This window comes from Euprymna scolopes, chromosome 43 (genome assembly GCF_053919585.1).
Source record: "Euprymna scolopes isolate OS-2025 chromosome 43, ASM5391958v1, whole genome shotgun sequence".
Taxonomy (NCBI): Eukaryota; Metazoa; Mollusca; class Cephalopoda; order Sepiida; family Sepiolidae; genus Euprymna; species Euprymna scolopes.
The window spans coordinates 50,195,467-50,211,543 of NC_136524.1; the positions used below are offsets into that span (position 1 = coordinate 50,195,467).

General features: G+C 36.0%; 1 protein-coding gene across 5 annotated transcripts in view; it reads left to right on the forward strand.

The window, feature by feature from the left end:
- Positions 1 to 16,077, forward strand: part of LOC145268339 (E3 ubiquitin-protein ligase HERC2-like) — a 500,726-nt gene that overhangs the window by 326,508 nt on the left and 158,141 nt on the right. For all 5 annotated transcript variants that reach the window (XM_080123842.1, XM_080123845.1, XM_080123844.1 and 2 more), the window contains 3 exons: positions 11,163 to 11,271; positions 14,002 to 14,138; positions 15,723 to 15,910. In XM_080123842.1, the coding sequence (XP_079979968.1) occupies positions 11,163 to 11,271; positions 14,002 to 14,138; positions 15,723 to 15,910 (434 nt within the window). The remainder of the gene's footprint in view (positions 1 to 11,162; positions 11,272 to 14,001; positions 14,139 to 15,722; positions 15,911 to 16,077) is intronic.

Here is a 16,077-nt window from a genome sequence, read left to right on the forward strand (position 1 = left end):
AATCTTACATTTGTTTTGTGTCGCATCATATAATAACCGTCCCACAGCAGAATCTTACATTTGTTTTGTGTCGCATCATATAATAACCGTCCCACAGCAGAATCTTACATTTGTTTTGTGTCGCATCGTATAATAACCGTCCCACAGCAGAATCTTACATTTGTTTTGTGTCGCATCATATAATAACCGTCCCACAGCAGAATCTTACATTTGTTTTGTGTCGCATCATATAATAACCGTCCCACAGCAGAATCTTACATTTGTTTTGTGTCGCATCATATAATAACCGTCCCACAGCAGAATCTTACATTTGTTTTGTGTCGCATCATATAATAACCGTCCCACAGCAGAATCTTACATTTGTTTTGTGTCGCATCATATAATAACCGTCCCACAGCAGAATCTTACATTTGTTTTGTGTCGCATCATATAATAACCGTCCCACAGCAGAATCTTACATTTGTTTTGTGTCGCATCATATAATAACCGTCCCACAGCAGAATCTTACATTTGTTTTGTGTCGCATCATATAATAACCGTCCCACAGCAGAATCTTACATTTGTTTTGTGTCGCATCATATAATAACCGTCCCACAGCAGAATCTTACATTTGTTTTGTGTCGCATCATATAATAACCGTCCCACAGCAGAATCTTACATTTGTTTTGTGTCGCATCATATAATAACCGTCCCACAGCAGAATCTTACATTTGTTTTGTGTCGCATCATATAATAACCGTCCCACAGCAGAATCTTACATTTGTTTTGTGTCGCATCATATAATAACCGTCCCACAGCAGAATCTTACATTTGTTTTGTGTCGCATCATATAATAACCGTCCCACAGCAGAATCTTACATTTGTTTTGTGTCGCATCATATAATAACCGTCCCACAGCAGAATCTTACATTTGTTTTGTGTCGCATCATATAATAACCGTCCCACAGCAGAATCTTACATTTGTTTTGTGTCGCATCATATAATAACCGTCCCACAGCAGAATCTTACATTTGTTTTGTGTCGCATCATATAATAACCGTCCCACAGCAGAATCTTACATTTGTTTTGTGTCGCATCGTATAATAACCGTCCCACAGCAGAATCTTACATTTGTTTTGTGTCGCATCATATAATAACCGTCCCACAGCAGAATCTTACATTTGTTTTGTGTCGCATCATATAATAACCGTCCCACAGCAGAATCTTACATTTGTTTTGTGTCGCATCATATAATAACCGTCCCACAGCAGAATCTTACATTTGTTTTGTGTCGCATCATATAATAACCGTCCCACAGCAGAATCTTACATTTGTTTTGTGTCGCATCATATAATAACCGTCCCACAGCAGAATCTTACATTTGTTTTGTGTCGCATCATATAATAACCGTCCCACAGCAGAATCTTACATTTGTTTTGTGTCGCATCATATAATAACCGTCCCACAGCAGAATCTTACATTTGTTTTGTGTCGCATCATATAATAACCGTCCCACAGCAGAATCTTACATTTGTTTTGTGTCGCATCATATAATAACCGTCCCACAGCAGAATCTTACATTTGTTTTGTGTCGCATCATATAATAACCGTCCCACAGCAGAATCTTACATTTGTTTTGTGTCGCATCATATAATAACCGTCCCACAGCAGAATCTTACATTTGTTTTGTGTCGCATCATATAATAACCGTCCCACAGCAGAATCTTACATTTGTTTTGTGTCGCATCGTATAATAACCGTCCCACAGCAGAATCTTACATTTGTTTTGTGTCGCATCATATAATAACCGTCCCACAGCAGAATCTTACATTTGTTTTGTGTCGCATCATATAATAACCGTCCCACAGCAGAATCTTACATTTGTTTTGTGTCGCATCATATAATAACCGTCCCACAGTAGAATCTTACATTTGTTTTGTGTTGCATCGTATAATAATCGTCCCACAGCAGAATCTTACATTTGTTTTGTGTCGCATCGTATAATAACCGTCCCACAGCAGAATCTTACATTTGTTTTGTGTCGCATCATATAATAACCGTCCCACAGCAGAATCTTACATTTGTTTTGTGTCGCATCATATAATAACCGTCCCACAGCAGAATCTTACATTTGTTTTGTGTCGCATCATATAATAACCGTCCCACAGCAGAATCTTACATTTGTTTTGTGTCGCATCATATAATAACCGTCCCACAGCAGAATCTTACATTTGTTTTGTGTCGCATCATATAATAACCGTCCCACAGCAGAATCTTACATTTGTTTTGTGTCGCATCATATAATAACCGTCCCACAGCAGAATCTTACATTTGTTTTGTGTCGCATCATATAATAACCGTCCCACAGCAGAATCTTACATTTGTTTTGTGTCGCATCGTATAATAACCGTCCCACAGCAGAATCTTACATTTGTTTTGTGTCGCATCATATAATAACCGTCCCACAGCAGAATCTTACATTTGTTTTGTGTCGCATCATATAATAACCGTCCCACAGCAGAATCTTACATTTGTTTTGTGTCGCATCATATAATAACCGTCCCACAGCAGAATCTTACATTTGTTTTGTGTCGCATCGTATAATAACCGTCCCACAGCAGAATCTTACATTTGTTTTGTGTCGCATCATATAATAACCGTCCCACAGCAGAATCTTACATTTGTTTTGTGTCGCATCATATAATAACCGTCCCACAGCAGAATCTTACATTTGTTTTGTGTCGCATCATATAATAACCGTCCCACAGCAGAATCTTACATTTGTTTTGTGTCGCATCGTATAATAACCGTCCCACAGCAGAATCTTACATTTGTTTTGTGTCGCATCATATAATAACCGTCCCACAGCAGAATCTTACATTTGTTTTGTGTCGCATCGTATAATAACCGTCCCACAGCAGAATCTTACATTTGTTTTGTGTCGCATCATATAATAACCGTCCCACAGCAGAATCTTACATTTGTTTTGTGTCGCATCATATAATAACCGTCCCACAGCAGAATCTTACATTTGTTTTGTGTCGCATCATATAATAACCGTCCCACAGCAGAATCTTACATTTGTTTTGTGTTGCATCGTATAATAACCGTCCCACAGCAGAATCTTACATTTGTTTTGTGTCGCATCATATAATAACCGTCCCACAGCAGAATCTTACATTTGTTTTGTGTCGCATCATATAATAACCGTCCCACAGCAGAATCTTACATTTGTTTTGTGTTGCATCGTATAATAATCGTCCCACAGCAGAATCTTACATTTGTTTTGTGTCGCATCATATAATAACCGTCCCACAGCAGAATCTTACATTTGTTTTGTGTCGCATCATATAATAACCGTCCCACAGCAGAATCTTACATTTGTTTTGTGTCGCATCATATAATAACCGTCCCACAGCAGAATCTTACATTTGTTTTGTGTCGCATCATATAATAACCGTCCCACAGCAGAATCTTACATTTGTTTTGTGTCGCATCATATAATAACCGTCCCACAGCAGAATCTTACATTTGTTTTGTGTCGCATCATATAATAACCGTCCCACAGCAGAATCTTACATTTGTTTTGTGTCGCATCATATAATAACCGTCCCACAGCAGAATCTTACATTTGTTTTGTGTCGCATCATATAATAACCGTCCCACAGCAGAATCTTACATTTGTTTTGTGTCGCATCGTATAATAACCGTCCCACAGCAGAATCTTACATTTGTTTTGTGTCGCATCATATAATAACCGTCCCACAGCAGAATCTTACATTTGTTTTGTGTCGCATCATATAATAACCGTCCCACAGCAGAATCTTACATTTGTTTTGTGTCGCATCATATAATAACCGTCCCACAGCAGAATCTTACATTTGTTTTGTGTCGCATCGTATAATAACCGTCCCACAGCAGAATCTTACATTTGTTTTGTGTCGCATCATATACTAACCGTCCCACAGCAGAATCTTACATTTGTTTTGTGTCGCATCATATAATAACCGTCCCACAGCAGAATCTTACATTTGTTTTGTGTCGCATCATATAATAACCGTCCCACAGCAGAATCTTACATTTGTTTTGTGTCGCATCATATAATAACCGTCCCACAGCAGAATCTTACATTTGTTTTGTGTCGCATCGTATAATAACCGTCCCACAGCAGAATCTTACATTTGTTTTGTGTCGCATCGTATAATAACCGTCCCACAGCAGAATCTTACATTTGTTTTGTGTCGCATCATATAATAACCGTCCCACAGCAGAATCTTACATTTGTTTTGTGTCGCATCATATAATAACCGTCCCACAGCAGAATCTTACATTTGTTTTGTGTCGCATCATATAATAACCGTCCCACAGCAGAATCTTACATTTGTTTTGTGTCGCATCATATAATAACCGTCCCACAGCAGAATCTTACATTTGTTTTGTGTCGCATCGTATAATAACCGTCCCACAGCAGAATCTTACATTTGTTTTGTGTCGCATCATATAATAACCGTCCCACAGCAGAATCTTACATTTGTTTTGTGTCGCATCATATAATAACCGTCCCACAGCAGAATCTTACATTTGTTTTGTGTCGCATCATATAATAACCGTCCCACAGCAGAATCTTACATTTGTTTTGTGTCGCATCATATAATAACCGTCCCACAGCAGAATCTTACATTTGTTTTGTGTCGCATCGTATAATAACCGTCCCACAGCAGAATCTTACATTTGTTTTGTGTCGCATCGTATAATAACCGTCCCACAGCAGAATCTTACATTTGTTTTGTGTCGCATCATATAATAACCGTCCCACAGCAGAATCTTACATTTGTTTTGTGTCGCATCATATAATAACCGTCCCACAGCAGAATCTTACATTTGTTTTGTGTCGCATCATATAATAACCGTCCCACAGCAGAATCTTACATTTGTTTTGTGTCGCATCATATAATAACCGTCCCACAGCAGAATCTTACATTTGTTTTGTGTCGCATCATATAATAACCGTCCCACAGCAGAATCTTACATTTGTTTTGTGTCGCATCATATAATAACCGTCCCACAGCAGAATCTTACATTTGTTTTGTGTCGCATCGTATAATAACCGTCCCACAGCAGAATCTTACATTTGTTTTGTGTCGCATCATATAATAACCGTCCCACAGCAGAATCTTACATTTGTTTTGTGTCGCATCATATAATAACCGTCCCACAGCAGAATCTTACATTTGTTTTGTGTCGCATCATATAATAACCGTCCCACAGCAGAATCTTACATTTGTTTTGTGTCGCATCATATAATAACCGTCCCACAGCAGAATCTTACATTTGTTTTGTGTCGCATCATATAATAACCGTCCCACAGCAGAATCTTACATTTGTTTTGTGTCGCATCGTATAATAACCGTCCCACAGCAGAATCTTACATTTGTTTTGTGTCGCATCATATAATAACCGTCCCACAGCAGAATCTTACATTTGTTTTGTGTCGCATCATATAATAACCGTCCCACAGCAGAATCTTACATTTGTTTTGTGTCGCATCGTATAATAACCGTCCCACAGCAGAATCTTACATTTGTTTTGTGTCGCATCATATAATAACCGTCCCACAGCAGAATCTTACATTTGTTTTGTGTCGCATCATATAATAACCGTCCCACAGCAGAATCTTACATTTGTTTTGTGTCGCATCATATAATAACCGTCCCACAGCAGAATCTTACATTTGTTTTGTGTCGCATCGTATAATAACCGTCCCACAGCAGAATCTTACATTTGTTTTGTGTTGCATCGTATAATAATCGTCCCACAGCAGAATCTTACATTTGTTTTGTGTCGCATCATATAATAACCGTCCCACAGCAGAATCTTACATTTGTTTTGTGTCGCATCATATAATAACCGTCCCACAGCAGAATCTTACATTTGTTTTGTGTCGCATCGTATAATAACCGTCCCACAGCAGAATCTTACATTTGTTTTGTGTCGCATCATATAATAACCGTCCCACAGCAGAATCTTACATTTGTTTTGTGTCGCATCATATAATAACCGTCCCACAGCAGAATCTTACATTTGTTTTGTGTCGCATCATATAATAACCGTCCCACAGCAGAATCTTACATTTGTTTTGTGTCGCATCGTATAATAACCGTCCCACAGCAGAATCTTACATTTGTTTTGTGTCGCATCGTATAATAATCGTCCCACAGCAGAATCTTACATTTGTTTTGTGTCGCATCGTATAATAACCGTCCCACAGCAGAATCTTACATTTGTTTTGTGTCGCATCATATAATAACCGTCCCACAGCAGAATCTTACATTTGTTTTGTGTCGCATCGTATAATAACCGTCCCACAGCAGAATCTTACATTTGTTTTGTGTCGCATCATATAATAACCGTCCCACAGCAGAATCTTACATTTGTTTTGTGTCGCATCGTATAATAACCGTCCCACAGCAGAATCTTACATTTGTTTTGTGTTGCATCGTATAATAACCGTCCCACAGCAGAATCTTACATTTGTTTTGTGTCGCATCATATAATAACCGTCCCACAGCAGAATCTTACATTTGTTTTGTGTCGCATCATATAATAACCGTCCCACAGCAGAATCTTACATTTGTTTTGTGTCGCATCATATAATAACCGTCCCACAGCAGAATCTTACATTTGTTTTGTGTTGCATCGTATAATAATCGTCCCACAGCAGAATCTTACATTTGTTTTGTGTCGCATCATATAATAACCGTCCCACAGCAGAATCTTACATTTGTTTTGTGTCGCATCATATAATAACCGTCCCACAGCAGAATCTTACATTTGTTTTGTGTCGCATCATATAATAACCGTCCCACAGCAGAATCTTACATTTGTTTTGTGTCGCATCATATAATAACCGTCCCACAGCAGAATCTTACATTTGTTTTGTGTCGCATCATATAATAACCGTCCCACAGCAGAATCTTACATTTGTTTTGTGTCGCATCATATAATAACCGTCCCACAGCAGAATCTTACATTTGTTTTGTGTCGCATCATATAATAACCGTCCCACAGCAGAATCTTACATTTGTTTTGTGTCGCATCATATAATAACCGTCCCACAGCAGAATCTTACATTTGTTTTGTGTCGCATCGTATAATAACCGTCCCACAGCAGAATCTTACATTTGTTTTGTGTCGCATCATATAATAACCGTCCCACAGCAGAACCTTACATTTGTTTTGTGTCGCATCATATAATAACCGTCCCACAGCAGAACCTTGCATTTGTTTTGTGTCGCATCGTATAATAACCGTCCCACAGCAGAATCTTACATCTGTTTTGTGTCGCATCATATAATAACCGTCCCACAGCAGAACCTTACATTTGTTTTGTGTCGCATCATATAATAACCGTCCCACAGCAGAATCTTACATCTGTTTTGTGTCGCATCATATAATAACCGTCCCACAGCAGAATCTTACATTTGTTTTGTGTCGCATCATATAATAACCGTCCCACAGCAGAACCTTGCATTTGTTTTGTGTCGCATCGTATAATAACCGTCCCACAGCAGAATCTTACATCTGTTTTGTGTCGCATCATATAATAACCGTCCCACAGCAGAATCTTACATTTGTTTTGTGTCGCATCATATAATAACCGTCCCACAGCAGAATCTTACATCTGTTTTGTGTCGCATCATATAATAACCGTCCCACAGCAGAATCTTACATTTGTTTTGTGTCGCATCATATAATAACCGTCCCACAGCAGAATCTTACATTTGTTTTGTGTCGCATCATATAATAACCGTCCCACAGCAGAATCTTACATCTGTTTTGTGTCGCATCATATAATAACCGTCCCACAGCAGAATCTTACATTTGTTTTGTGTCGCATCATATAATAACCGTCCCACAGCAGAATCTTACATTTGTTTTGTGTCGCATCATATAATAACCGTCCCACAGCAGAATCTTACATTTGTTTTGTGTCGCATCATATAATAACCGTCCCACAGCAGAATCTTACATTTGTTTTGTGTCGCATCATATAATAACCGTCCCACAGCAGAACCTTGCATTTGTTTTGTGTCGCATCATATAATAACCGTCCCACAGCAGAATCTTACATTTGTTTTGTGTCGCATCATATAATAACCGTCCCACAGCAGAATCTTACATTTGTTTTGTGTCGCATCATATAATAACCGTCCCACAGCAGAATCTTACATCTGTTTTGTGTCGCATCATATAATAACCGTCCCACAGCAGAATCTTACATTTGTTTTGTGTCGCATCATATAATAACCGTCCCACAGCAGAATCTTACATTTGTTTTGTGTCGCATCATATAATAACCGTCCCACAGCAGAATCTTACATTTGTTTTGTGTCGCATCATATAATAACCGTCCCACAGCAGAATCTTACATCTGTTTTGTGTCGCATCATATAATAACCGTCCCACAGCAGAATCTTACATTTGTTTTGTGTCGCATCATATAATAACCGTCCCACAGCAGAATCTTACATCTGTTTTGTGTCGCATCATATAATAACCGTCCCACAGCAGAATCTTACATTTGTTTTGTGTCGCATCATATAATAACCGTCCCACAGCAGAACCTTACATATGTTTTGTGTCGCATCATATAATAACCGTCCCACAGCAGAATCTTACATTTGTTTTGTGTCGCATCATATAATAACCGTCCCACAGCAGAATCTTACATCTGTTTTGTGTCGCATCATATAATAACCGTCCCACAGCAGAATCTTACATTTGTTTTGTGTCGCATCATATAATAACCGTCCCACAGCAGAATCTTACATCTGTTTTGTGTCGCATCATATAATAACCGTCCCACAGCAGAATCTTACATTTGTTTTGTGTCGCATCATATAATAACCGTCCCACAGCAGAATCTTACATCTGTTTTGTGTCGCATCATATAATAACCGTCCCACAGCAGAACCTTACATTTGTTTTGTGTCGCATCATATAATAACCGTCCCACAGCAGAATCTTACATCTGTTTTGTGTCGCATCATATAATAACCGTCCCACAGCAGAATCTTACATTTGTTTTGTGTCGCATCATATAATAACCGTCCCACAGCAGAACCTTGCATTTGTTTTGTGTCGCATCGTATAATAACCGTCCCACAGCAGAATCTTACATCTGTTTTGTGTCGCATCATATAATAACCGTCCCACAGCAGAATCTTACATTTGTTTTGTGTCGCATCATATAATAACCGTCCCACAGCAGAACCTTGCATTTGTTTTGTGTCGCATCGTATAATAACCGTCCCACAGCAGAATCTTACATCTGTTTTGTGTCGCATCATATAATAACCGTCCCACAGCAGAATCTTACATTTGTTTTGTGTCGCATCATATAATAACCGTCCCACAGCAGAACCTTAGTACTAGATGTCAGGTGGATCACACTCTCTACTTCTGTGTGGCAAAACCTACACTTTTTGTCATTGCTGAGACCACTCATCTTCTAAAAAGCATTGGTTATCAAACCTTGATCTTGGCCAACCATTTTAATTCTCTGCCGATCATAATGGAACGGTCCTCTTTTTAACCAGTCTATAGAGCCTTCCATGTCTATATAATCCTAGGTGAATTCATCCAGAAAATACTTGCCACAATGTTTGTGGGCCCATTCTTCCAATATTTTGTAATATTTCATAAAAGCGATTATGTTTAGTCAAATCAGACACGGCATATCAACATTGATACTCTGTGAGGTTGAATATACTGAAGCTTGATTAGATTCTTTAATTGAACATGTCCAGGAAAGAAAGCACAGATGTGGCTACATAATCCCATGGATGGGTGTATGGTGGCTTTATAGCGATATAAGATACTCTTAGGTGTGAGTAATTTTAGAGTACGATAGAAAGAGGCCACTTTCTTTTCAGCCAACTTTATAATGCCCACAATGTAGTTATTACAATTCGTGTTGTCTTTGTATTTTAAGCCGAGGAGTTAGAACGACAAACTCTCGGGTATCGTATTATTTGTCATAGCAGTCATTGGTTGAAAAGGTTGTTTTTAGTTCTTAAAGGAAAGGAGCGCAACCTTAGTAGCATTTAAGTTCGAAACACGATATAGATTCTCTTCGATTTCATATTTCCAATCGAATCTCTTAAGCTGGAATTGAAGGAGCAACTCTTGGATGAGAAAATACAGAAACCTTGGAGTGGAAAGTCGGATGAAATTTGGACAACCCAAGAAAACTTGGATGCCATCTATCAACAAGGATCTTAGGGAGTAAAATTTGAACGGAATCAATTCTGAAGAGCATCAAGCTTAGAGACTGAGATTGCAAATTCCCAGAAAAAGTCGGACCAAATGAAATAAGTTGATAAAATGGTTGATGATGATTCAGAATTTTTGAGATGAGGACTGTTATTTTGTATTGTTTGTGTTACTATTCTCATCTCGAATGTTATTTTCACAAAATCTCTGACCTTCTTCAGTTACACCTTATTGAACTTGCGAATCTAGACAGAATTTTCAACTAAATCTTTTTATATTACTTGTATTGATAGGACTATTGTTTTCATCTTGAGTGTTATTTGTGTAATGTTTCGGGCGGATTGTCTTTCAACCAACACGCCTGAGTATAGTTAAAGAACAATCCGACCGAAACGTTGCACAAATAACGCTCAAGATGAGAACAATAGTTTGATCAATACAAGTAATATAAAGATTATTTAGCATTTAGAAATAGAAAATATCTACGGAGCCAGTAACTTTTCTCTTTTCTTTTCCAAAAAAACAACCAACATGCCTGATGACAGCCAAAGAACAATCCGACCAAACTGTTGCACAAATAACACTCAAGACGAGAACAATAGTCCAATCAATACAAGTAATTTAAGCAATCAGCTCTCATCTAAAAAAACATTCAAAATTTTAAACTAAACCTTTTTTAATTTAGTTCACGAGGGTAGATAGTTCTTGTTTTCACAGCCATAACCAGGCAGAATGTTTTTATTAAAGTTTGCTTCTTCAAACTTCCAAGAGACTCTCTTAGAATGAGTTGTTATTCAACACTATTCTCTGTTGTAGCACAGATTAATGTTGACCTGTGGCACAGTGGACTAATGTTTAATTCATACCAATGTTGTTTTTAACATCAGGATCAATTTTTGTTTTTGCAGCAATTCATTCAAATGGCAGAGACATCAGCATTGATTATCCTCAACAAGCTCACTGGACTGGAGTAATTGATGAAATGGAATTGGTTCCTAGTACTCATCCTGGAGTTCTGTAAGTAAAACTCTAATAATTTTGATAAAAGTTTAAATATTATAGAAATGGTGTATCGATGTAAACCGTAAAAAATGAAAAAGGAAAAAATAAAAAGAAGAAATGTGTCTTAAATATATCAAGAGATTATTTTTCTAACAGAAATAAAATTGAAACAAGAACAGATATTATTTAAAAAGGCGTCAATTTAATTGGCACATTCAGCGATTTAAAAAAAAAAAAAAAAATTTTTTTAAATATTGAAAATCTAAAATGCTATTCAAGTAGTCGAGAAATTTTCTTACCATAGTGATACCAAAATAGGTAAAGTCATGGCGTGTTTTATTGCGAGAAGAAAAAAAATTTTGTGTATTCATAAAAAATTTTTGTTTGTTTTTGTTAAATATTATTATATGAGGAATCTTTTTCAGTTGAAACCTATTGAGAAAAGCTCATTTTACATTGAGAAATACACACTTAAAATATGTAAACATTAGTTGATGAATAGCAAGTTATCCAAAATGGTTGTCTATTTGGGCCATATTTGATGTTTACATATTTAAAGTGTGTATTTCTCAATACAAAATGTGTATTTCTTAATCGATTTTAACTTGAAAAGAATCCATTATATTGGAAGAAAATTTAACAAAAACAAAACAAAAAAAAATTTATGAATATAGAATTTTTTTTTTTTTTTTTTTTTCAATAAATTCATGCCATGATTTAGTGACTTTGTCCCAAGAAAACAGGGTAGAGCAAATAGTAAGATTGCATAATTTCAGAATGGAGTAAATTCAGAGGTGATGGAATAAGTTTAGGGAAATTTTGATATTGCTAACCAGTAGAGCATTACCATTATCTGGTGATGTATAAAAATGAAATCTAGCCAGTGAGGATTGAGGGCATGGTCTTACAGACCAGCTTAAATCTAATAATCTTACAGATAGACTAAATCTGGCCAGTATAGGGAGATGTGTGCAAAACAGGAGACTTTGTTAGTATGGTCATGTTAAAAATAATGGACTAGAGTTCTTGAATCAGTAGAGTTGAGGTAGCAGAGGAAAGCTAAACAAAACATGGGAGGAAGTGATGAGGATGGACTTGACAGAAAAATGAATAAATAAAGATCTGGCCAGAGATAGATTAGTTTGGAAGTCAATTTCTAAAAGCTGTTCAACACATGCCAGTATGTTAACAGATGTTAAACCGCATGTGATGATGATAGTAAAAGAATGGATGAAAGAGTTCTTGGGTTAGTAGATGTAGAACAGTTGAGGAAGCAGGGTCAGTTGGCAGAGGAAGGCCAAAGAAAACATGCGACGAAATGGATCTGAGAGAAAGGAGGATAAATTAAGACCTGGTCAGAAATAGATTTGTTTAGAAGCCAGTTTCTAAAAGCCATTTAACACATAGCAACATAAAAAAATATATTTAATCAAATATGATGGTACATTATTTCTTGACTATTAAAAATTAAAATAATAATACGAAATAAGATATTACCTTTCTGAAATTTTAAGATGATTTATTTTTTTTTTATTTTTTTTTTTATTTTGTATTTTTTATTTTTTGTGTTACATAGGAGTCACAATTTATAAAGGCCCAGAGGCCATTCGAGGATAAGAGTTATTGAGTGTACAGTGCTCAATGGGATAATATCGTACCAGAAAAAGTCGGACCAAATGAAATAAGTTGATAAAATGAATGATGATGATTCAGAATTTTTGAGATGAGGATTGATATTTTGTATTATATGTATTACTATTCTCATCTTGAATGTTATTTTCACACTTCAGTCAGTGTAATATCTGACCTTCTTCAGCTACATCTTATTGAACTTGCGAATCTAGACAGAATTTTAAACTAAACATTATTATATTACTTGCATTGATCAGATTATTGTTCTCATCTTGAGAACAATAATTTTTGTGCAATGTTTCGGTCGGATTTCTTTCGACCAATATGAATATTCATATTGAATTCTTCAAATTACGGTACACATTTTTAGTGTTATTTTCACAACGTCAAACTCTGGAATCTTTCTGTTGGACACAAGAATCTGCACAGAATTTTAAACAGAATCCTTTATTTAATCCAGGAGGATAGCATGCTATCATTTTGTGTCGCCCGCACTGAAGATTGAACCTTCAGAAGAGTGTAACTTAACTGAATTTTACCAAGCACTTGTATCCACTCGAATTGCAGCAAAATCCCACCCCTACACAGTAGAGATTCCTAGATGTAAGAGAGCTTTCTACTCCAGTAGTTTCTTCCCCAGAACCGCTAGACTTTGGAATTCCTTTCGGGTTCCTGCTTTCCCAACTGTATTGACATGCAGAAGTTCAAGCGTAATGTGAACCAACATCTTGCTGCCCAACTCCCTACATAGTACCCCTGTAGCTTATGTCCCTGATAGTAGCCCCTTACATCAAAGTAGAAATGTGCCTTGTTTGTGGTGAAAATGCAATAAAAAAAAAAAAAGAAAAAAAGTAATCTATGCTACAGTTCCTTGTGGATTGCATCAGAATTCAACAGAAAGATTCCCGAGTTCAACAGGATACACCTGGAGGTCCGAAGTTTCATTGACTTTGCAAAAGTAACACTTAAGATGAGAACAGTAGGCCAAGGAATCCAAATGATCTGAAATGATACTTAAAATTTTCACTAGGGTGATGTAGTTTGGTTACAGACACCTCATCTCTATTATAATAAGTCCGTCTTTATTATTTAGTTGCTTTTTATGTTTTGTAGGTGTCATGGATGTCAAATGAACCCAATTACTGGTTCGCGGTTTGAATGCAGAGTTTGCAAGAAATTTGATTATTGTGAAAATTGTTTCAAAACGAAAAGAAACCACAGACATTCCTTCAATGAAATTTCAGAACCAGGTGAGTTATTCATTCTTGAGCCCGTGAGGAAGAAGAAGGGTGGGGGGCAACACTAAGCTGTTTCTCACTGTTATCCAACGGCATCAAGTCCATACATCAAAGTTGAAAAAATCAGAATTTGAAATTCCAGTAGAATTTCTATCTTGACCAAACTTTTTCAACTTCATATAAGACGCAGGACTACAATATGGGCCAAGTAGTGAATCTCTGTAATGAACAAAACTGATATTGCCAAAAGTATAACTTTCACCCTTTTTCTGTGACTTTTGATCTAGATATGCCAAAATTTTGACTAAGTTAGTGATGATTGATCAAGTGATGCCAAGCATATTAACAAACAAACTTGATCGAAAACATCATCTCTATATTTTCTTTTTAAATAAATAGAAAGAAGGGGTTTTTAATATGAGTACACAAAAAAAAAATTATAGGTGTGTATATATATATATATATATACGCGGGGTTTTTTTATATTCAAAAGTAATGGACTAATGAATTCAACGAGGTTGTTAGATAGTGCTCAATAAAAAGAGCTGATAATACTTGTTTATTGTTATATAAACATGCTCACATCCCGCTGCTACAAATAGCCACTTGTTTCAATCAAACAACAGATATCATCAGGCAGCGACTTGACTATTCAAAAGTTCAATGAATAATCATTTTATTCATTGAACTTTTGAATAGTCAAGTCGCTACCTGATGATATCTGTTGTTTGATTGAAACAAGTGGCTATTTGTAGCAGCGGGATGTGAGCATGTTTATATAACAATAAACAAATATATATATATATATATATATATATATATATATAATATTATAAGCTCTATCTTCTATTTGGTTTTATCGAGCTTTTACATCTGGTTTAGATTACTTTATAAATATTCTTTAATATTTATAATATACTTTAGTTTTACCATCTTGGATCATTTTGGTAAATTTAATTGTAATTTTATATATATACTTTATTTCCTTATAATATATACCAATCCTTATTTAAGAAGCTCACTGTAACTACAGAGCAATATAGTGAATGAATGACAAAAGACTATATTCCACGGTTCATGATGTTAACCATCTTATAATTTATTCCTTTAATTCAGTTGGCATTTACAATTCTTGACTGTATGTTTCGGAGTGCAAAATCAATCAGTACAAATAGTTGGGTTTAGTGACTTTATTTCTAAAATTCAAAATGGCATAATGGAAACATAAGGTATTTACAGCTTCTCTTCCAATTTTTGGATTTTCGTCATGTCAAAACGCACTTTATTTCCTTTTGATAGATTGATTGTTGCTATTTCTTCTGATGAGTTAAGGGCAAAATAGATTCACTGATTGATGTAATAGTTGAGTGATTGAACATTGGAATATAGACTTTTCTCATTCATTCACTATATATATATATATATATATATATATATATAATGTAAACAAAGTTTATTTTTTGTAAATAAATAGAAAAAAGGGTTTTTAATATGCATATCAATACACAAAAATATTATAGGAGCATATATATATATATATATATATATATATATATAGTACTGATATTTATTACTGATTTTCCTTTTTGCTTTTAGGAAGTGAAGCAACCAATGTCGGAAAACCAGGGAAGCAGAAGCGGATATGTCCCGTGCCCAGTGGTTCAATCATTGACAATTGGCAAATCTGTGTGAGAAATCTTGCTGTGTCATCACGAGAGAATCAGGCCTCTAGATTGCTCGATGGTGGAAGTGGTTACTGGCAAAGTGCAGGTTCTCAGGGAAAAGTGAGTAGCTCCCTTTTTTTTTATATGTATTATTTGGATTCTTCAGACTACTGATTTCATTTTGAATGTTATTTTAACAATGCTTCAACTGATGTAACCTCTGACGTTTTTCTAGTATATCTTGTTAGACTCAGGAAACTTTGTCACACTTGAGAACCTCCATTGAA